Source organism: Nicotiana sylvestris, chromosome 12, assembly GCF_000393655.2.
Source record: "Nicotiana sylvestris chromosome 12, ASM39365v2, whole genome shotgun sequence".
Lineage (NCBI taxonomy): Eukaryota > Viridiplantae > Streptophyta > Magnoliopsida > Solanales > Solanaceae > Nicotiana > Nicotiana sylvestris.
In genome coordinates, this window is record NC_091068.1 from 124,039,068 (window position 1) to 124,063,747 (window position 24,680).

The window sequence follows — 24,680 nt, forward strand, 5'->3', positions numbered from 1 at the left end:
AAAGGGACTCATCTTCATCATTGAAACCCAGGTATTCATTTATTACCTTCCCGGTAAATACCACATTTTTGTTTCTCACTTTGGTCACCTTAGTACCCTTTAAGATGTGGGCCACATTGCTATAGAACTCCTTGACCATATGCTCATTCGCCTTCACAAAATTATCTTTAAAGAACTCCCAACCCACCCGAGCCTGAAACTGTCTATGTACATTGGGGTATAGGGGTAGGAGGTCTCTGTCAATGAAACTCCTCTCAAGAATCAATTTCCGTGCTGGCTACCATTCCCTAAACTCTTGGAACGCCACCTGGCTGACGAATCTATCCTCCCAAACAGCGGGATTTCTAGTTCGATCAACACCCCTAACCTGCGGCACACCACCCCCTGGTAACTCCCCATCTCCCTCATCACCTCTAGCACCCTCTCCAGATATTAATGCTATGGGGGAGGTAGAGTATTCATCCCCACTACCTACCGCTGAGCCCTCAGATGACCTAGAAGAAATGTTGATTGAAGCTCGAGCATCGGGGGAAGATGAAAGAGTGTCTCTATGTATGGCGTTTTCCGGATACGGGATGTAAAGAGGGACTAAATCTGAAGAGATCTCTCGGGAGGGCTCGTACTCACTCCCCGAGGTGTCAAGGGATCTATCAGCCGCTTTGATTGATTTTCTCATGTCCTTTATGTTTTGTCTAGCCTGGGGAGTGAGTTTTACCATCCCTTGCTTCCTTCCCCGGGAGGAATTACCTCGGCAGGGTTGTTTGGCACCTTTACCTCATTGTTTGACCATTATCTGCAAGCATACACATCTAACATAGTTAGTATCAACATAGGCAGTGAAACAAGTCTTGAAATTGAATTGCAGACAACAGGTTAAATGTTGCAGAAACAGTTGCAGAACATGGCACCGCGGCCCGCACAAACAGGAGTGCGGCCGCACTGGGGGCACCGCGGACCGCGCAAAGGCAACCGCGATCCGCATTGGGACAAGTCCCTGGACAACATCTCTCTCATTCTGCCCACCACGGACTGCACAAATAGTAGTGCGGTCGCATTAGGGCACCGTGGACCGCATAAAAGCGACCGCGGTCCATATTGATGTAAGGACTGAAACACCACCTCTCTGAATCCAACCACCGCGGACCGCACAAAGTAGCACCGCGGCCGTGGTGGGCCAGCGCGGACCGCATAAAGTGCAATGCGGCCGAGCTGGGCATAGGTTCAATTTCGATCACATGGGCACTGCGCACAAAATGGTAATGCGGACCGCGTCAGGGCATCGCGGACCGCACAAAGGCGATCGTGGGACACAGAGAGTACTTTGAACATGCACTAAGTCAGGGTTTAAGTTTTTGCTATTTTTTTTCAAGTTTTCCACCTAACTTATCCCTACTCATTTTACCTAGTTCACAAAGGTCTCTATACACACAATATCCCACCATTACATTTTCCGAGGCTAACAAATGAAATAAAAACGAGAAGAAGAATAGACTCTAGCTACTGGGCATGGAAAACAAAATGAAATTATAATATAAAACAAAGAAAGATGATGAAATGTTACCAGATTGTGATGATGAGATGCAATTAATCAGGCTAAACATGAATTTCTATTAGAAGAGAGAGTGAACAGTAGCTTTTAGGGGTCTGAGTGTTAAAATTTCAAAAAGTGTAAGTTGTGACTCTTGGGCTCTATTTATAGAAAAACTGTGGGACCCAGCCTTACCTACCAGCACGGCCGCACAAAATTGACCGCGGACCGCGCTGGGTTTGTTTAGAATGAAGCTTGAGCAGGCAACCACCGCGGTCCGCACAAAACGACCGCGGCCGCGGAGGTCCACCGTGGTCCGCACTAAATAGAATGTGGCCGCGGTGGCAAACATCAGAGAGTACCAATTTTCACCATCGCCAGTGCGGACCGCACTAAAACAACCGCGGTCGCACTAGCAATCTTTAGAGACTGTTCAACTCTTTTTTTTCAAACTATTTGCACTGCATCAACTCTATCCGTGCAACATCTCACAATCAGTTAGCTCAAAAATCAAACCTACACTACCAAGAAAACACAGAAAATAACAAAAATAAAAAGACATGGGTTGCCTCCCAAGCAACGCCTGATTTAACGTCGCGGCGAAATGCATGTTACTAACACATCATTTTAGATGGAGAAGTGCCACCACATGGCTATTATTAAATTTCCCAAGATAATGCTTGACCCGATGTCCATTGACTCTGAATACTTCACCATTCTTGTTCCTTAGATCAAGAGCACCAAATGGGGTTACGAACACAACTTCAAACGGCTCACTCCACTTTGACTTGAGCTTACCCGGAAATAGACGTAACCGGGAATTGAACAAGAGAACCATATCTCCAACCTTGAACTCCTTGCCCCGAGCATATTTGTCGTGAAAGTACTTTATTTTGTCCTTGTACAAGGACGAGCTGGAGTAGGCATGGAATCTAAACTCATCAAGCTCATTAAGTTGTTCAACCTACAGATTTTCCGCAATATCCCATTCTAAGTTCAACTTCCTCAAAGCCCACATGGCCTTGTGCTCTAATTCCACCAACCGGAAGATGACAAGCTTTCCCAAACACTGACCGGTACGGTGACATATCAATCGGAGTTTTGTAAGCCGTCCGATAAGCCCAAAGAGCATCATCCAACTTTTTCGACCAATCGGTCCTATTAGCATTGACAGTTTTAGACAAGATACTCTTAATTTCTATGGTGGAGACTTCCACTTGGCCACTAGCTTGAGGATGATAGGGGGTTGAAACCTTATAATTGACACTGTACTTAGAAAGCAACTTGTCGAAAGACTTGTTGCAAAAGTGAGACCCCCCTTCACTAATAATAGCACGAGGAGTGCCAAACCTTGTGAAAATACTCTTTTTCAAAAATGCCACAACACTCCAGGCTTCATTGTTGGGCAAAGCCACGGCTTCAACCCATTTTGAGATATAGTCCACCGCTACGAGAATGTAAGTGTTCCCACAAGAGCTCACAAAAGGACCTATGAAATTGATGCCCCAAACATCAAAGATATCCACTTCAAGAATTGTATTGAGGGGCATCTCATCCCTTTTAGAAATTCTGCCGGCTCTTTGGCACTCATCACATCTCTTCACCAAATCGCCCGCATCTTTAAACAAGGTAGGCCAGTAAAATCCCCAACTAAGCACTTTAGAAACCGTTCTCGCCCCGCCATGATGGCCACCATAGGGAGAGGAATGGCAAGCCTCCAAAATACCCAATTGTTCCTCCTCCGAGACACATCGTCGAATCATACCATCCGTGCAAATCTTGAACAAGTATGGCTCATCCCAATAGAAATCCAAACTATCCCGCCTGAGCTTCTTCCTTTGGTTAGAAGAGAGCTCACATGGGATTATTCCGGTCACAAGGTAATTGGCAACATCGGCAAACCATGGCATATCCTTCATTGACACCGCAAGGAGTTGTTCGTCGGGAAATGAATCATTGATCTCAAGGCCGTCACAAGGCCTCCCCTCCTCCTCCAAACGGGACAAGTGGTCTGCCACTTGATTCTCACTACCCTTCCGGTCAACAATTTCTAGATCAAACTCTTGAAGAAGTAACACCCATCTCATCAATCTCGCCTTGGAGTCTTTCTTGGTCATCAAATACCTAAGGGCGATGCTATCGGTGTGCACTATAACTTTGTTTCCCATAAGGTAAGGTCGAAACTTTTCCATAGCAAACACAATAGCTAACAATTCTTTCTCGGTGACTGTATAGTTTCTTTGAGCCTCATTCATGGTATTGCTTGCGTAGTACACCGGATGAAACATCTTGTTGATTCTTTGGCCCAAAACAACCCCAACCGTAACGTCACTAGCATCGCACATGAGCTCAAAGGGAAAGCTCCAATTTGGTGCGGTAATGATGGGGGTAGAAGTCAACTTGAGCTTAAGAAGATCGAATGCGTGCATACAACTCTCATCGAACAAGAACTTCGCATCTTTCTCTAGTAACTTGCACAACGGATGTACCACTTTAGAAAAATCTTTTATGAACCTCCAGTAGAAACCTGTGTGCCTAAGGAAACTCTTCACCCCTTTGATAGAAATGGGGGTAGGGAGCCTCGAAATAACCTCAATCTTGGCCTTGTCAACTTCAATTCCTCGCTTCGAGATTTTGTGACCCAACACTATACCTTCTTCTACCATAAAATGGCACCTTTTCCGATTAAGAACAAGGTTGGTGTCTTGACATCGGGCCAACACTCTATCCAAGTTTACCAAGCACTCCTCAAAAGAATCCCCAACCACATTGAAATCATCCATGAATACCTCCGATATATTCTCCACCATGTCGGTGAAAATAACCATCATGCAACGTTGGAAGGTCGCCGGAGCATTACACAATCCAAATGGCATTCTAGAGAAGGCAAATGTGCCATAAGGACATGTAAAGGTGGTATTCTTTTGGTCCTCATTAGAATTTGATTATACCCCGAGTAACCATCCAGAAAATAATAGAAAGCCCGGCCTGCAAGACGATCAAGTATTTGGTCAAGGAATGGCAATGCGAAATGATCTTTTCTAGTCACCTTGTTCAGCTTCCGGTAATCCATACAAACTCTCCACCCAGTGACCATTCTAGTGGGAATGAGCTTATTGTTGTCATTGGTCACCACGGTCATACCACCCTTTTTTGGCACACATTGCACCGGAGAAGTCCACGAACTATCAGAAATAGGGTAAACCACCCCAACATCTAACCACTTGATAACCTCTTTCTTCACCACCTCTTGCATCGCCTCATTTAGTCTTATTTGATGCTCCAAGGAAGACTTTGCATCCTCCTCCAAGATGATTTTGTGCATGCAAAATGCGGGGCTATTCCCCGAATATCAGCTAGAGTCCATCCGATTGCCCTTTTCCGCTTTTGAAGAACCGCCAATGTGGACTCAACCTGCATGTTTGTAAGGCAAGAAGAAAGAATAACATGTAAAGTAGAATTTGAACCCAAGAATTCATACCTGAGGTGTGGAGGAAGTGGCTTCAATTCCAACACCGGTGGCTCCTCAATCGATGGCTTTATTGGTGGAGTTTTGCGGTTTTCAAGAATCAAAGATAGCCTCCTAGGCTCATATGAATATGAACCCATACCATGCAATGCATTCACGCACTCCACTCTACTAACATTATCATTGACATCCATATTAAGAAGCACGACCTCAAGGGGATCTTCAACATGGATCATGGAACTTGTGTCATCCACTATCATAGTTGTGACAATGTCTACAAAAGAACACACTTTTGTGCTATTAGGTTGTCTCATTGATTTGCAAACATGAAATACCACCTTCTCATACCCCACTCGGAAAGTCAACTCACCCGCTTCAACATCGACCAATGCCTTCCCGTAGCTAGGAAGGGTCTACCAAGAATAATCGGCACTTCAAATTCCAACTCACAATCCAATATGACAAAGTCGGCTGGCAATATAAACTTATCCACCCGGACAAGTACATCATCGATTATGCCCAAAGGTCGCTTCATCGAACGATCCGCCATTTGAAGTCTCATTGAGGTAGGTCGAGGTTTTCCAATTCCCAAAGTCTTGAAGACCGAGTACGACATCAAATTTATGCTAGCCCCCAAGTCACAAAGGGCCTTGGCAAAATCTGCACTTCCGATAGTACAAGGGATAGTAAAAGCTCAGGGGTCCTCAAGCTTGGGTGCTATTGAATGCACTATGGCACTCACTTGACGAGTCATTTTAATTGTTTCACACTTCATCGACCTCTTCTTTGTTACCAAATCTTTCATGAACTTAGCGTACCCCGGCATTTGCTCAAGCGCCTCTACCAAAGGCACATTGATTGTGAGGCTCTTCATCATGTCAATGAACTTTTTGAATTGATTGTCACTCTTTTGCTCTGCTAACCGTTGAGGATAAGGTGAAGGTGGCCTAGGCAAATGTGCCTTGGCCTTTGGTACAACCGGCTCGGGTATGTCAATCACGTGCTCCCTAGATGGGTTCACAGCATATTGAGTCTCTAACTTTGCTTCATCATCAATATCAATCCGCACATCATTGTTCACATTTTGGTTAACCATATCATCAACAATCAAAGGTACATCATTATCCCGCAACTCAACATCTTCATCCATAACTTGCTTTTGCTTTGAGGCATTCACATCACCGCCTCTCCCACTTCTTGTTGTAACCGCCATCACATGATTATTATTCCCACCCTTCGGATTCACTACCGTATCACTTGGTAGCGCACCCTTGGGATGAGTATTTAATGCTTGAGAGATTTGTCCTAATTACACCTCCAAGTTCCGGATAGATGTATTATGAGAAGCTAATTGGGTATCGGAATCTTGGTTCTTTTTCATCATTTGCTCGAACATGCTTTCAATTCTCCCCATTTCACTCCCGGAAGAACTCGGATCTTGAGAAGGAAAGGGGGGTGGATTGTTCGGTTGTTGGTACATGGGGGCCTTTGAAAGCCTTGCCCCCGGTTTCCTTGGTTGCCGCTATTGTTCCACCCTCCTTGATTGTTGTCGTTGCTCCAATTATTGTTATTACCATTCCAATTCTCTTGGTTGTTTTGATTACCCCAATTGCTGTTTTGGTTGTTGTTATTCCAATTGTCACCACCTTGTTGTTGATTGTTGTTATTCCAATTACCTCCGCCTTGTTGTTGATTACCCTAATTTCTTTGAGGACGCCATTGTTGATTCGAAGAGTTGCCTCTATTCCCTTGGTAGTTATTGACATATTGGACCTCTTTGCTTTGATCATCATAGCACTCATTTGAATAACCACCACCATCGTTGTTGTTGTCATATTTTTCACAATTACCTTGAGGATGTTACCTTCTTTGCCTCCTTTTCAACATAGAAACACCTTCCATTGCATTGACTTGGCGCGGGTTTTGGACTTGTTGCAATTGCGCCTTTGCCAATTGATTCATAGTTGTTGTAAGCTCGACAAGAGCTTGGACATAATCGTGCAATTCCTTGTGCAAATGGATGACCGTAGGGTCACCTTGGGGCACATTTGCTAAGCTTTGCCATGCCGAAGATGTGTCGGCCATTTCATCAAGTACATCACATGCCTCTTGGTAAGAAAGTTTCATAAAGTTCCCTCCGTCCAATTGGTTCACAATGCATTGATTCGTGGTGTTGATGCCCCGATAAAAGGTTTGTTGAATCATGGCCTCGGTCATGTCGTTATCAGGGCACTCTTTCACCATTGTTCTATATCTTTCCCATATCTCGTGCAAAGGTTCCGTTGGCTCCTGCTTGAAGGCTAGAATTTCATCCCGAAGAGCCGCCATATGACTTGGAAAAAAGAACTTGGCAATAAATTTATACGCCAATTCATCCCATGTTGTGATAGAACGATTTGGAAGCCTTTCTAACCAATCCAATGCTTTACCCCGAAGAGAGAACGGGAAAAGCCTCAATCTCAACGCATCTTCGGACACGTTTGTCTGCTCATTACCCCAGCATGTATCCACGAACCCCTTCAAGTGCTTGTAGGCATTTTGATCGGAGATGCCCATGAAATACCCTCTTTGCTCGAGCAAGGTCAACATAACATTTGTGATTTGAAAGTTCCCCGCCCAAATTCGGGGAGGAACAATAGCACTGGCGTATCCTTGATTTGGTAAAACTCTGGGAGCCACTCTCGGCGGTTCCAGAGAGGGTCTGGAATATTGTTGTTCTCATTTGCATTTACATTGGCATTTCGGTCCTCTCCGTGGAACTTGAGATAAGACCTCATCTTGTTCTAGATCCTCTACCTCCTCCCCCGCTATCACGTTGCTGGCTACAAAATAAGACCGCAGCTGTTGTCTGATATGTCTCAATACCTAAAAAATGGTAAAATGTTCTATTTATACTAGGCTGGAAAAATTGGACAAAAATACCCCTGCGGGGTCAGTACGGGCCGCGTTAAATGGACTGCTACCGCACTGGGCTTCCTTCTCCTTCTCTAAACTTGGACATTGCGGACCGCATAGAACAGATCGCGGCCGCGGAGGGAGCTGGTGCGGTCTGCGCAACAACGACCGCGATCGCAGAGGGAGCTGGCGCGGTCCGCGCAACCACGACCGCGGATCGCATGGCACTGACTTTGCAAACTTAATCTCTCTGAACCTCATGACCGCGGACCGCACAAAAGAGTAGTGCGGCCGTAGAGCCTTCACCGCAGACCGCGAGATGTGTACCGCGGTCGCGCTTCTTCTAGTCCTGATTCACCAACTCTCTGAACTACTTAGTGCGGCCGCATTCCACTTTGCGCGGTCCGAACTAGGCCTTCTTTTCTCAATATTTCTTGGTCTTTGATACTTGAGCAGGTTTCACTCCTTTTTGAGCCGATCTTTGACATTTCGTCACTTTATCGATCAAACCTACGATCAAGCACAACTTGTGAGCCTTTTAGGACTATTTTGCAACAATATATGATCAAAGCATAGGCAAGTAGGGGCATAAAACATGCTAAAATCCTAACTTATCAACGATGCCTACACCTAGAAAGACAGTTGGTAAGAGATATAGTTGTGGAAGAGTTGAGTTAGAACAACTCGATTTTTGCATCATGCTTATGATGGATAAATATGAAGTTTTCAGCAGACTATGTGTATACTAAGATGTGTAAGCTTCTTGATAAGGATCCCTAAAGCAAGAATTCCTATCCACTTTCGTGATAAAAAGGAAAAAGAGAATCAGAAAGTAGACATAAGTTCCAGCATGTAAAAGAAGCAAGGTGAAAAAGGGTATAAGGTACCCAGTTAATGAAGATTATCGATACTTTCAACTCAAGGGGGAGATATAAGCATTTTGCGTTATCTTCAATAGTAACAAAGGTATGTACAATTGGTTGTACCCATCTCATTTATGTCCTATGAGATAACAAAATAAGTATAAGAGAGGGACAGGTATCAGGATCCGGCTGGGGTTAGAGTGACCCAAAATGGTGGATAGACTATTTGCGTTAATTGACATTTCCGAAGGATATTACAAAGGTGCTAATATATCTCCTTGAGAGATACCTAGATAGTGCACTCTAAAATAGTACAGCTAGATATGAGTACTATAAAGACGTGCACTGGAATCCTGGAAGGGGTAAATATTACCTTGGTTTGGCTCCGTCCCTAGTAGAGAAAGAATGTTTGGAAATTCAAAGAGCCAATGGATGGAGCAAGGGGAATTAAAAGCAAAAGGATGTTTTGTTCGAATTTTCAGAATAATGTGATAGATAGAAATATTAGCAGGGAAGTACGAAGAGGGATAATGAGGCATTATGAGTGAGGTGTGATACATGGATGGCAATGGTAGAGTGTTACAGAATCTATAGTCAAATGAAGAAAGAGACGAGAGGTGATGGGCCTTAAGACAACAAAAGAGTATAGGTCATACAGTCACATCCTCATTTCGAGGAATAGGTTCGCGACTCTAACGTGATTAACAGAAGGAAAAGTTAGACCTTAGAGTAATAGAAATCAGTATGGACTGGTGAACAAGATAAACTAAACATGAATTAGGAACTGAGTGATTTGATAATAGTCAGCATCATGAGAATTTCATATTGCATTCCGGCAACAATAGAATGGACAATAGAAGAAGATCCATGATGAATTCAGAGAATGGTCATTCAGGTAGACGTTTCCCTAAAGTAAGGAAAATGAGTAAAGTTAAGCTTAAGGGACTGTATGTGCCAGTTACACTAAGTGTCACCATCGCGAGTGAGGAATTTTGTTATTTTTGGTACAAAAGGATTACCGCAAGGCGAGTAAGGGTCACTGATGATGAAAAAGGATGGGATTTCACTTATCCAAATCCTACATATATGCTACGATTTCAGAACGTTATGTAAGCACGATGTCAAGAAAAGGAAGTAAGGGTTCCTGCCCGGGATGTTATTGATAGATAAGGAGCCAGTACGTGAGGTAAGTTAATACAAGGAAATAATCCAAGAAAGATTACGCGGAATATGGATATGAGAATGGGCCGGCGAGTAGTTAGTAGTTGATTCAGGAAGAGCTTAGTCATGACTAGACAAGAAGTTACAGACAAATCAGCAGATCATGCAAGATAAATATAGTAAACCTCAACATAGAGAATTCAGCCTCGCAGTAATGTCATTATAATACTTAAGATATATTCAAATAGGAGTTGGGGTAGTTAAAGGTACCGCATAAGTATTACGGGGATAAAAGAAATTGCCACTGGTAAGGCAGTCAAAATATCAGTTCAGAAGCAACCCTACAAGCACAAGGGCGTGGAGGTAAGTAACCGCGGATAATTATAGGCGAGGAGGGGCATCAAAAATTCTGTCAAGTATATGATGTAATAAGCTTGAAGCTTTACAAGAGTCATAGGGTCCTCACTAAGTACTACAATGAAAGACTAGCTAAAGAAAATAAGAAAGAAGGCTTCAACCTAAACTCAGTGACCTAAAGAGTAAATAATCTTATAACAACAGTCTCAAAACAATATTGTATGCACTCCATAAGGAAGTGGCACCTACTAGGGCTAATGAAAGGGGAGTTAAATCAGAAGTAAGATTCAGGATCATATGAGTTGTATGGAAATTCCAATATATGTGGTCACTAAGATAAGCTAAGTATGGATGCAACAAGGGGCAGAAAGACTAGGAAGAGTAATAGCCTATGTTTAAAGAAAGCTAAGATAGAACGAAAGGAATCATTCGATCAATGAACCAGAGTTGGTTATGTTATGAACGCACTTAAGAGTTTGGAGTATTATCCATGCAGCATATATATTGACAATCATACAGTCATAGAAGGTTCCGGTATAAGTTAAAAGGAAGAATTGAGCCCGGGTCATAAACAAAGGATATAATTGTTAAAAGAATTGTATCATGGATATTTCATAACGCCATGAAAGGCTAAAAGTAATAACTAACACCATGAGCCACAGATCAGAAGATAGCTTAAGCCTACATAAAGGTTGATCAGAGGAAAGATGAAGCTAAAGAGTTATATCAACTAAGTAAATCAGAAGTTTGATTTTGAACCCAGAAAATTATGGACATAGGGATTGAGAATATTGCAGAGTCACTCTTAATATCAGAGGTCCAGTTAGAAGAATACCAGCCTTATCAGAAGTCAGTATTAAGCTCTCAACGAATCTTGTAAAAAGGTGCTAGTATTATAATAGAAGTTCAAGTTGTGGATGTGAATTCTACCTATATGGAAGGAAGGTCATGAATGATATAGAAGATGCGATGCGAGACTTTAAAGTAAGTTAGGTAAAGGTAAACAACGTACGAGATACTCAATTGCAGAAGGTTGTGAATAGTCCATACTTCGGATAGAAGGCTAGAAGCGCGGGGATTCAATATCCAAGAATGATAGCGACATCGTCAGTGGCATATCTTATAGCCTATGGTTTCTAAGTATCGAGGGGTCTAGTTAAGAAAGAAATAGGAGAGTTAGAGACGATATGATGTCTCGCTTGATGTTCCAGAAAAGCATAAGGGAACCGATCGCAAGCTAAAGTATGATAGTACGACAAGGTTTTAGAAAGACGAGAATAAGGATAAGAAAAAGGCAAGTGAGAAGGTGACAAAAATTGATAAGTCCTCAGAATTAAGCCCATAAAAACAAAGGAGCCGATGGTTCCTCTAAGTTATAGAAAGCTTAATATAGCCTGAATGAACTCAAATGAGTCCAAGACTAGTAGCATTTAGAAGAAATAGAATGTTTCCCTGGTAGCAGAATGAGGGTGTAATTGTGATAAATAAAGGATGACCTTTGGGCCTTCGCTTGTTACTTACTTGAAGGAAAAGGGGGGGAGGGAAGAGGATTTCATGAATTGAAAGGGACTAAAATACCCATATAAGGTGAGTCATATTGGTATGCTATAAAGTACGGTTATGGAAGTATAGTATCACCCCTAGGTGGATCAATATAAGTACTCCAGATGTCCCTGATGAGACGCGAGCCCTGGCGGCGGTGTTACATAAAAGATCAAGTTATCAGTGGTAGATGATGAATCAACATTAAGGTGAATTAACAATAGATGGATAAAAGTTCAACAGTATGAGATGAAACTAGACCATCAGTCTTAAGGATAAGCAACGAAAGTAACCTGGAGTTGGTTGCAGACCTCACTAACGATAAATCGAAGTAAGAATTATGGTATAGTATGACCTACATAGATGCAGTAGAGTCATACGAATGGATAACCAGGTCTATGAAATAAGATATAGCCATATTCGTAAGTTCTACAAAGCACCGAGCGAAGAAATTCAGTACACCTATAGATGCCCAGAGAGTCATCCTATTAAGCCTTGTATATGTTTACAAAGTAAGGCCTAGAGATTGGCTAAAAGTTGGAGGAAAAAGGGGAGAAGAGTCGCATAGGCACACTAACAAGGTCAGTATCGTAGAGGCTGCATGACAGAAGGCAACAATTACGAGATTCGAAGGAATTCGATCACAAGTCATGGCGTGAGAAAGAGGCCTAAAGGGGGGAATGCCCTGGCCTTTGGAGTTATTCACAGAACAACTACTTAAATGGCAAGGAGAGTATTAAGGTATTCACAAGAGCTATAAGTTATGAAGATGATAAAAGCATCAGTCAACATTCGAGGACGAATTTTCCAAAGGAGGGAATGATGTTACATCCTTCAATATTACGATGATGTTACGCATTGCAGTATTACATTATGATAATATTACGCTTCACAGTATTAAATTACGACGATATTTCACCCTGTAGTATTGTACGTTGAATTTGTCGTAAGGTAATTGACATCAGTCCAAAGAAAAAATTATTTGGAGATTATAAGTTTATGCTATTTCAAGCAAGTGATGAGTAAATTCATGAAGGTGAGAGGGGAAGCAAGTCAAAGAAAATGAATGTTCGTCCAAGTTTGGCATGTTGGGATAAAATACGGGCCGAGCGTTAATACCCAATATTTATGGACTAGTACCATATAAGGTACCATATGACCATGATAGTATGCTATATAAAAAGGTATTAAAAATAAGTAGAATTTTAAGTAATTTTAGACAATTCTTAATTATGCGGGTAATTGGTTAATTACCGGGTAACGGGACATTACCTAATTACTTAATAAATGGATAAAGATTATAATTTCCCACCCTTACCCCCAACCCCAACCCCACGTGGCAGCAAGCCACTCCTTGAGCAAATGACTCTTAGTCATTTCTCATTAGGTGGCAACTTAATTCATTATATATAAGACACATCAACTCTAAGTCTTTCCATACAAAACCATATAGGCAATCAGATGTGAAGTTTGAAGATTTGTAAGGTGACTTTGTTAGTAATTGTTACCAATTTCGTGAAAATTACTACAAAATAGTAGCAACATGATTATTCAACCAATTCCTACACCAAATAATTCCAACGAGAATTATTAGCATATTAGCAACGTGAGATTTTGCGATTCTAAGGGAGTACGATACAATCTTTTCCAGGAATATCATACTGACTTTTTCCTACTCCAGGTATGTTAAGGCTAAGACCTTATTTCATTTTGCATGATCTCGTCATTATACAAGTTTGATAACGAGGCATAAAGAACAATTCATATCCCGGAATTTACGTATATTTTGTTAGTCTCGCAAGTTACGTATATTTTTCTAGTTTTGTAAGTTACAATATTCTCCTCATCGGGATTTCATATTCAATTGAGTATTTTCTTCTCACAGTCAAGAGAGCAGAGAGTTTATATATACAGTATTAAAGTATTTTTATTATTATCGAGCTATAATCGATGGGCAGTCCCCTATTGGACAACCTCTGATCAGATAGTAAGTTACATACCGAGCATGCCATGGCCGAGCACCTATGAGCGATGCCAGTTGGTCGAGATATAGAGCCTAATATGGCCGAGCGCCTATGAGCGAGCCTACTACGGCAGAGCAGTTATATATATATATATATATATATATATATATATATATATATATATATATATATATATATATATATATATATATATATATATATATATTATAAGGCCGGACAACTATTTTACTTACTATATTGAGAGAATAGAGTCAGTATCAGCAGATGAGCATATCTTCAGATTATCTTTGACTTCTAGTTACATTCAGTTCTTATATTATCAGTTCAGTTTCAGCTTTCAGTATATTGCCTTACATACTCGGTACATCATTTTGTACTAACGTCCCTTCTTTAGGGGCGCTGCATTTCATGCGTGCAGGTTGAGACAGACAGACGGGTATACCTCCTCATTATGTGTTGCCCGAGTCCAGCTTGATCGGTAAGCTCCATGCCTTTCGGAGTTGCCAGGTCTAGAGCCTTATGTACATCTTGTATATATATGTATATATGTTATGAGTAGGTCGGGGAGCTGTTCCGATCATAGTATATCCATCAGTAGAGGCTTGTAGACATATCATGTCAGTTTAGTACAGTATGTCATGCTTGCAGGCCTTGTATGTATATTTGATTGGTTTGTCAGCTGTAATAATTATGACGGCCTTGTCGGCTTAGTTTTATATTGAGATTTAGTCAGCATTCGCAGTTGTCTTGCAATGTGGCCCATGGCCAAAGTATGACATCATATGTTCAGAGTCCCTTAGTTGCAAGTTGCTACGCAAGAATAGGTGAGGCACTGGGTGTCGGTCTCGTCCCCCAGGTTCGGGGCGTGACAGATAATTTGAAGGTAAAAGAAGCCGTAGTCTTGTCCATTAATTTGGGCCATGAGGGAGGTTCGAGGGGGACCTAATTTATTATGGGAACCAGAAAATTGTACGGTGTATCCTTAAATGAGACTGGTCTTAGTTGAATGTCCTTATAATTGACGGTATTCAATAAATAGATTCTGATTCTTTGCTCCTTTAGCTCCTTCTTCTCCATCTCTTCTTCTTCTTCACCAAGAATACCAATTTTGGAAGCTTAAAATTCTTGTTTGGGGTTACAATTTTGATAATGATTAATTACCGTTAAAACCGTCTGAGTCTTGATTATATATGCTTAAACTGTTAATTTAAACAATGATTTAATGATTACTTTAAAAATCTCAAAATTCCATTATTCATCTTTAGAAAGTGTTGAAGAAGACAAAGTATGTCTTCTGAATTTGGTATTATTTGATCAAATTGGTGAATGTGAATAATTTGTGTTGGTATTTGGAGGGTTTCTTTCAACTTTGAGTTCATTTCAGAATTACAATTTTGAAGAACATTTTATTGAACAAGTACTAAAATTATGACATTCAAGTAGAGTTTGATAAATAATTTAACAGATAAGTTGATTGCAGATAATACAAAGTTACGCCAATCTAGTAGAGTTTGATGAACAATTGAACAAGCACAAATCATGTCAATTGGGTAGAATTTGTGAATAATTAACAATAGGGAAACTTACACAAATGTCACAAATAAGTCTCAACTTATCAACCTCTAGCCATTAGTTATAGACTTACCAAAACTAGCCAAGTACATATAAAAATTAAAAAATCTAATAAACAGGGTTCTTTCTCTCAATGAATTACATGCAAAAATCACCTTCTATATTTTTAAGTGTGATTAGCAACATTAGATGCAAGACAGAAAGAAAATTTTATGGAACATGTATCAAACTATAGAAGGTGTATACAATATTCCAAAAATCTAAGCAAAAAAGGAACTTTTTCAATGTGTATAGTTGAAATTCATTGAAAATATATAGATAAGTCAATATAAACAATTTGAGGAAGATTGGAGGTGATTTGGACTAGTTTTGTATCAAAATTCGTAATTAAATCGAGTTCAAAAAAATTCTTCTGCGACACATGTATCAAACATGTATCATGCATGTATCTCACACACAGGTATACATGGATATACATGTGATACACAATTGATACAAATATGATACATATGTGATAGACAAATGATACATGTGATACACATATCATTTTTTTTCGTGTTCAGTTTTTACTTCGAATTTGTAATTCAAACCACCTCAAAACTTCACCAAATCATCCCAAAACCGAGATTCAAGCTCCTTAAATTGTCCCCAATCTATTCTAATAACATCCACTAAAAACAAAGCAAAAATTTAATATTTTTTTTGCTACAAATAGCTAATTGGCTAATATTAGTAATATTTGGCTTATATTAGTAATATTTTATGAATTGGCCAACTTTTATAATGAGCTACTTATAAATGGACATAGGTGGTAGTTTCCTTAACAATATAGGTAGAATACAGCATAAGCTCAACCAATCTGATAGAAAAATCCCTGAAGAGCTACAAGGGTCGAAGCTCATTTTCTAAATACTTTCCAAAACTAGAATAATAATTAAAGATCAGCCATTTATACATCAAATTGACAGTAAAGTTAACCAAAATGCACATCTTTGGTCTATAAAATAGCCAAAGCATTCATGATATAAAACCAACTCAAACCAATAACACACACCACATTCCTTGAGAATTTGTACAGCTGATAGTTAGTGAATACTCAAATGCAAATGAACAATAAACAACAGCACAAGCAAGGAAACAAAAAACCAACAAAGTCCAAAAAAACACGTCCTTTGTCATGAAAAATCAACACGACACTAGCAATATCAAGTGCTAATATAGCTGGCCTCCGACGTGCTACCTCGTGACAACTGATGCAAAACGCTGGTTGGGGACGAGTTAGTCGTCGATGACCTTAAGGCCTCGGCTAGTGGCCCACCACCCATTGATGTTCGCCATGTAGATCGTTCAACATTACTGACTTGAGGGCTGGATTCATAGCCGTTCCCGGTCGAGAGCTTCAACGAGAAGTCGGACGATGGGTTTCCGGGCATTGAAATGGAAAGGCTGGTAGCAGAAGCTACTGAGCTTGAGTTGCTTCCAACATTGTCAACTTCTTGAAGTTGGCTAGGCCAATCATCAAAAAATTGGCGTAGGATTTGGCCACTAGATTTACCATCAGCAGATACATCTTTTTGGGCTTCTAGTGGACCCTTTTTGGACTCAGTTGGCCTACAAATCAACATCATGACATCCCAGCCCAAATCAAGCACGGGACAAATTGAAGTAAAAAGCTGCAACAAACATCTAGTACATAGGGGGACCTTTTTAATGCACAAAGAAAGATAGGCAAAGATCAATGTTATTCATATCCGGTAGCGGCAAAAAATGAATAAAATTTGAATATTTTTTTTGTATATAATACAAAAATATAATACAAAAAATATAATATATTTTTCGACTATTAGTTTAAAAACCAGTGTTTTTCTCGATGAGCATAATAATTGGATAGGGTGAAATCCTATTACCCACAACAAAAAAGCAGCACCCTGTGGGGTACCTAGAAAGAAAATGAAAGTGGGCCAAAACAATCTTAAACAGATTCTAAAAATCCAAGAAAAGTGGACCCTTTCAATCAATAAGTCAAAAAGGAAAAAAATAGGATAAAGGAACTTAGAGAAAATGGAATTATTTGATCAAGGTTTAACATAGATTTTCTCCCTGTTGGGAGACAAGTAACACTTAACAGTTATATATACAAATATGTCTCTTTGGAGGTGGTAGGGAAAAAAAGAGAGGATGGGGAAGAAGAGATAATGGAGGATATTTATTGGTCCTTTTAAGAAAAAAGTAAAGTTCAATGCTTTAATGCATAATTGAACTTCTTGTCATCTCTCTTTTGCAAAAACCAGTAAAGAGAATCTGCACAAAGTAACACTTTGCACTGAGAAAATGAGTTAGTACTGAAAAAACAATGAATAGGACGAATAATAAGTAATAAAAAAGCCCTAATAAACTGCAGAAATAATGAACAAAAGATATGTATACCTTTGATTGAGATGAAGAGTATGAATGGAAGGTGAAGGTAGAGATAGAGAAAAATGAGGAGTAGACGTAGCAGCAGAATGGCCTGGCAAGTTTTGATGAGAAACATTAGTACTAGTGTTGAGTTTACCACCATTAATGGCAGGTGTGGGAATTTCCACAGGCTTTCTTGAACGGCTGCGGCCACGATGAACGTGGCGCTCGCAGTATTTCTGGCCAGCCACTACATCCCTTGAACACCTCCATTTCTTCCCATCTGTTCTACGACACCTCCCTGGTTCTGGATCCATTGCTGCTCTTCCCGATTGCATCACTTCAATGAAATTTACATAAAAAGTTTTGATTAGTCGCTTCTTTCTTTTCTTTGAGCTCAAGTAGAAAATATAAATGAAATGATTTAATTAATATATAGTAGCAGCTAATCTAGTCTTATTTTCCAGGTTAATAATCCTACTTTTTTATGGACAGATAAATATAGTTAGTTATATTAAAGGGCAGCTCATTCTGAGTTCAACGCAGGTTCCGGGGAAGAGTTACATCCAAGACTGCCATTCGTAGTTCAATATAATTATATTATAGGTGAAATAGTCTAAAGTTAAACTTTGAATGAAAACATCATTTACAACAAAAATATGCCAGAAATATTCTTGGAATGCAGTAGAAGTACAGATCGGTTGAGCTCATTAACCTAAGCTTATACCTGTATATTAAGAATAATTTCATATCAACCACATGAAGGCATTTGGATTTGGATTTGTTTCTTTAAGGGAAAAAATTGGTCCAAAAAGTATGTAAAGAAAATACTTCTGAAAAAGAATTTTATGTTACTAAAGGCTTTTATATTGTGTTAATAATTCAAAGTAATAAGGTTTTGAAGACATACATCAAGAACAGAAATTTAGGAAGCATTTACATTTTCCAAAGTTTAAAAACCAAGAAAATTGCAACACACACAAAAACCAAAATGAAGAGAAGACAAGATCATAATTTTCCCAAGTATAACACTTGAACTAAACTGAAAAAGAAAACAGTTAATAACTTACAGGCTTGCTGGTAATGAGGATAGTGTTGAAAGGGATGAGAGAAATAATATGAAGAAGGAGAAGTGATAATGCTTTTCTTAACAAGATGTAGGAGTTCAGGAGGAACAGGTGCACCCGCTATAAAATGTCTATATATCAAAGCCTGTAGTTCAAGCTCCTGCCACTGGCCCAAACTGAAGTAACTACTCTCCATCCCTATTCCAACAAAAGCAAAAACAAAAAAAATACTCAAAACTGAACTTGTAAGCAAGAAAAAAAAGAAACTTTATTAATTCTTACTGGGAAATTTGGTAGGAGTAGTGGTTGTTGAATCTGACAATTTAGTAGTTGGTTGAGATACAAACAATGGAAGAGCAGAATCAGAAACAGAGTCGAAGTCTCTTGGTATTTTTGCAGAAGAAGTTGGTGTTTCTTCTTCTTCTGACTCATGTTGCTTGTTTCTCCATTGCTTCAGATTGAAGTCCATAGAGAGAGAGAGAGAGAGAGATGGGATTTTTTTGTTTTGGCTTTTATTGTTATGGTTTTATTAGTGGTATGAAGATAAGATGCATATTAATGTGAGGGAGTGAAAGCGAACTTTGAAGAGAAAGTTTGGAGAAGCTTTTTGCAGTGACGAAACCCTGCAAAAGTGGAATTATGCCTTTAATATACCATTAACCACATGCATTTATCGGTATCTAGTTTTACGGATACTACTAATCTACTTTAACCTCTTGAAATGTGGTCTTTTTTCTGATTTTGCGTCAATGCACAATAACTTGTGCATCAAGCTATCTTTTTACCATGAAATTGTAAATATAAAAAACCGCTAGTAATCAGCAGTCTTGACTTTAAATTTTTTTTGGTAATTAATTAAGCTTTTCTTCTAAAATTGAAGTTATGTACAGTATAAAAAAAAAACTGAATGAAGAACATCATGCCCCAACTTTCAACGTGAAATTTTCTTTGATATTGAGTATTAACACATAATAAACATTCTACAATACAAATTCAAATAATCCAGCTAGTGCGTTCTGATGAATGGCCGAACCATAAGAAAAATTAAAATTCGAGACAATTATGCTGGATTAACAAACCCCTTATTAGAAATAATTTCCCTTAAGTAAGTCAAAAAGTATAGCGATCGATCTTAATTAAAAATTTGAGTTTGAATCCTCGGAAAAAACACATGTAAAGGAGAGATTTTTCTTTTAATTAATTTTACTATCAAAAATTTTCTATGACTCTTTTGCTTTTGCATGTCTTCCTCCATGCGTATTCGTCTTGAGCTGAGAGTCTATCTGAAACAGCCTTTATACTATAAGATAGGGTTAAAATAAAGGCGAAGCCGTAAGTTAAAATTTATGGGTTCTGAATTTAACTCGTACTAGTTACTGGATTTACATTTAAATAATTGTATATATTTAAGAAATTTTTTAATATAAATACAATATTTCAGCAAAAGTGACGGGATCGACCGAACTCATACCTCATAAGCTAGCTCCGCCTCAAGTTTAAAGTTGCATATTCATTATTCCTTCATACCTAACTTGTAAAATTATACTGAATATGTGGTTGTTGTTATTGTTATTATTATTGTTATTGTTATTGTTATTGTTTGTTACCGACAAAAACTGAAATTACTTGGAATTTAAAACGGATACATAAAGCAAAAAAGAAAATCTTGAGCCAGTAAGCACTTGAGAAAAGTAAAAGAAATGAAAAAGGGTAAGCTATAGGCACTTGAGAGAAAGACAGACAAGACAGTTGAGAGAAAAGAAGATTAAAGAACACGACACACAAAAAATAAATTAAAAAAATATTTAGGTTGTAAGCTTCTGCAGACTCTTTGTGCATCTCTGTCGGTAGCTGTAAGTATTGGAAAGTGAACTCTAAAAAAGCAGTTATGACTAATGAATAGAATTTCGAGGCTGAGTTCTGGGGCCTTCTGTTTGGGGCTCAACAACGCCAACTTTTTCACCATTTTATTTTGGCTACGAGTCAAGAACTGAAACATGAGAGAATGTGAAAGACAGAAAGAGAAAATATTAAGGAGCTGACAATTGCAAGTTCTATTTCAGCCATATATTCAGACTTCGTCTAAATTTCATAAGCAGTAGCAAAGTTTTGGTCAGATGGAGGAAGACGAGGAGAGGAGCTCAAATTTCATTTACAAATTTAATTTTTCACTTTGGAGTTTGGAGTTTGGAGTTTAGGGTCTCCCGGAAATAACCTCCCTACCTCTCGTGGTTGTTTGACTCAAAAGATATTGGAACCTTTTGAATAAATTAATTAAAAAAAATGAAGGAGTAAATCTTAGTTAAACATAATAAATTCCAGATCAATGAATTAATCGAAAAAAATAGTATATGAGATGAAATAGAGGTAATCTATCTTATTGAAACTCTTCATTGTGGCTCTCATTAATCAATGGGGGAGGTTGCTTTACATGTTTTTTTCTTGAGAATGCTTCGTTCTTCTTTTTATTACGAAGATTACAGAAGAGAGAACTCAGAGAGGGGAAAAAGTCCAAAGCCACCTTAACCGAAGGTTTTCCCTTCCTATACATAGTCATGGGACTTTTCTATCTTACTTGGTCCGACGTTCTCTTATATTATGTCTGTCTTGGTCGTCGTCGTTTCTTCTGGCTCGACGGGTATCCGGAATGCTGAATGTGGAATAGGCCATGTCGTCTTTCACTGCCTTGCTTCCTGGACGGGACGTTGGTCATCTTGACAGCAGCGGTCAAATTTTGACCAATACAGTTACTCCCTTCGTCTGTCGGGGTCGTCCCCTGTCGGGCCAGGCAGACGGATCATGATTGCTACGAATTCGAGAGAAATCTGACTGCTTGTTCCTTGGTTATGCTTTTTTAGGTTTCAAGTGAGATGATGACGTTCTTTCGATATCTTTGGACCGTTGCGGCAGTTTCAGAACCGAAATGTCGTTTGGCATTAAAGCGTTGTTTCGTGGTTGCCGCCATTATGACACACGTTCTTGGAGAACCGAAATGTTTCGTGCCCTATCAGATTCGATTGGCGACTCTTGGTTTTCGTGCTTGGGAGGCTTATGTCTCCTTTAAATAGAAGGAACACATCATTCGATTGACACACTTCTTTGCCCTTTGCTTGAAAGAATTCTACAAATGTACTTTCTTCCGGATACTTTGAATTTTCATTCGCCCTCAGTTGACTGAAAACTTTCATCCTTTCTTTCCATTGTCTTTTTGCCACACCACCTTGACAAAATGGCTGGTGATTCCTCTCGCACTGTTCTCCCTGTCACATTTCCGGCATCGAAAAATGTTGTTCCGACCACTGGAGGGCAGAAGTGGTGGAAGACGATGAGGTCCTGTCGGTAGTTGAGATCTTGCCTCGTCCTGGGAGAGAATTGACCGACTTCTACAATCGTGCCGGGGTGGAGCCAGAACCTGTCCCCTCTGTTATAAAAGAGGAAGACATTGTAGAGTTGAAAGCTAGGTAGGGAATCCCCAATTATGTTGACATGCGGTCGGCGGTAGGGAACGGCATAGTCCATTTTGACCCCCCTGGTACTGCGTGTTCTATGCCTACTCGTTTCTCATCGGATACATGCTTCCTCTCCCTCTGTTGGTGGTGGATTTCTGTCATTTTTACGAGGTATGTCCCGCCCAACTTTCACCGTAAAAGTTGTTTCTTATATTGCTCAAGTTCGCGGAACTCGCCGGTCGTGAGATCACTTTGGATCACATGCTCAGTATCTTCGCCCCTCAACTTATTCGTGGCACGATGATCCACAGGCGTCCTCGAGGGTCGAAGAGTCTGGTGGTGAAGATGGACGACAGGACTAACCGTCGTTTCTACGAGAATTATTTCTATGTGCGGACCGAGCACATTGTGGCAGATCCAACGGGATTCCTGAGAAGTGGAACTTTGCACGTAAGTTTCTTATGTTTTTAGTCGGTGAGATGCCCGATCACTTTCTTTTACAGTATTAAACCTTATTATGTCTTTGCAACTGAGAAATCGCTCCCTCCATCTGTCGAAGGTATCTGCGAGTGGGTGAGTGTCATCCTTCCCCATACGGTGGGGATTCGCACATAGTTGATCTTTTATGAGAAATTTGGACGCAAGCCCCTTACAGGTGAGATGTCGTTTCTATTTGTTGTTTTTCCTCTCTTTTTACTTAGTTTCTTATGTATTGTTCGTCGATGCCAGGGAGAGTGCGGAGAGCGAGGGCTCCTCCGTTAGCTTTTCGTCAGCTTGCATCGTTTGCTCGCCCTGTTGCAGCATTTACCGCTCGGTCTTCATCGAGGGCTGCTCCAGTTGAGTTTGCAGTTGTGGTTATTCCTGCGGAGGCCACTTCTCAGATTGAGGTCCCGACTCGTGTCGCTCGTCTGACGGGTGAATCTCCCTGTGCTGAGGAAAAAAAAGGGCCGTCCAAGAGGCGACGAGTGGAATTCGAGACAGCCCCTCCAACTGTAATACACCTAGACGACTCTCCCTTGACAGGATCTGGGGCGGGGATTGACACCACTCCGCCCATAGAGATGGAGCCAGCCGTCGTATCTGCCCCGTCGACGGAGATTCCTGCCACTGCCTTTGATCAGTAACCTACCGTGATGGGGGGCTAGATTTCAGAGGCCGCTGTTAGGGTTTCGGACGTACCTTCGTCCTCCGTTCTTAGTCGTGCTTCCTCCTCAGCTGCTGAAAGAGGAAAGGGCGTTGTGGTCGACGACTATGAATCCGAGTCGGACCTCAATCCTGATGACGTTAAGATGTTTGAGGGGGGTATTACCCACTCAGTGGTTCGTGCAGGAGGCCCGGCCCGTATTCTTGAGATCTCTTCGAATCTTAATCTCCTCGGGACACGGAGGATTTGGCACCGCAGTTCGACATTTGTGCTCCGCTGCCAAGAAAGAGGCTCTCTGAAACGTTCCTAATAGCAACTTGATGAATGAAGTAGCCGCTATTGGCCTGAGGGTACATTACACTTTTCCCTTTTGTATTTCTCTCGTTTTTCTTGGTGATATGGCTTTAACCCATCTTCTCGCTTATCAGACATACATGGTGGAAGCGGAGAGTATGCACAGGGCCGACATTCGGGCAAGATTTTCTTGAAGATGTTGGAGAAGTATCGACGCTATCGCAACAGGTGCCGTGAGATGCACGAGCGGCTGAGGGAGAATCCCAGTGCTCGATCCCTCAGCGAGGAATTGGAGAAGAGAGACTAGCCATTGATGGAGGCCGTTCGCAGAAAGAGTGTGCTCGAGGAGCAGCTTCGCGCGAAGGATGAAGAGCTAGAGTTAGGCAAGGGGGTAGCCGCAGAGTGTGAACATCTGCAGGGGAGACTGAGGTCGATGCAGGCCGAGATGGATCAGAATCTTATCAAGGTCGAGGCGATGAGTGCGGAGTGGATGGAAAAATTGGCCGAGTTGGAGAGAAAGGTTGTCGGGTTGGAGAGTGTCGAGAGTGCTTGGTCTGCGGCTTCAGCAAAGGTGGCGGCTTTGGAAACAACTATTTGCGTCCTCCGATCAGAGCAGGAGTCGAAGAGGGCAACGACCATGCTGATGGAAGTGAGGCTCGAGGAGCGTATAAGTGAGATCGACCGGAATGTGTCATCTTTAGGAGATCGGGTCGCTGCACTTGAGGCCGAAAAGGCGCAACTGTTGGCTCAAGTGGAATCTTCCTCCGCTGGTGTTCCCCATCAATTGCATGAGCTTTGGGTTCATGCCGAAGCTCAGCGGGGCATATATAAGAGTTTGTGGGAGGCGAGCAACGTTATTGATGATGTGTATGAAGGAGCTCGGGCGAAGGCACGAGAGGTTCGTATCAACTGTGGATATGACTCTGCGACGCTAGAAGCCGATGAGGGCGCAGATGA

At 40.7% G+C, this 24,680-nt stretch overlaps 1 protein-coding gene across 1 annotated transcript; it reads right to left on the minus strand.

Annotated features, from left to right (window-relative positions):
• Positions 1-16,374: 16,374 nt before the first annotated feature.
• On the minus strand, positions 16,375-19,344 carry LOC104222444 (growth-regulating factor 3-like). Its single transcript, XM_009773677.1, has 4 exons — positions 19,119-19,344; positions 18,840-19,034; positions 17,800-18,109; positions 16,375-16,983 (listed from the first exon to the last, which is right to left on the minus strand). The coding sequence occupies exons 1-4, from the start codon at positions 19,303-19,305 to the stop codon at positions 16,578-16,580; spliced, it is 1,098 nt and encodes a 365-aa protein (XP_009771979.1). The 5' UTR covers positions 19,306-19,344; the 3' UTR covers positions 16,375-16,577.
• Positions 19,345-24,680: the final 5,336 nt, after the last annotated feature.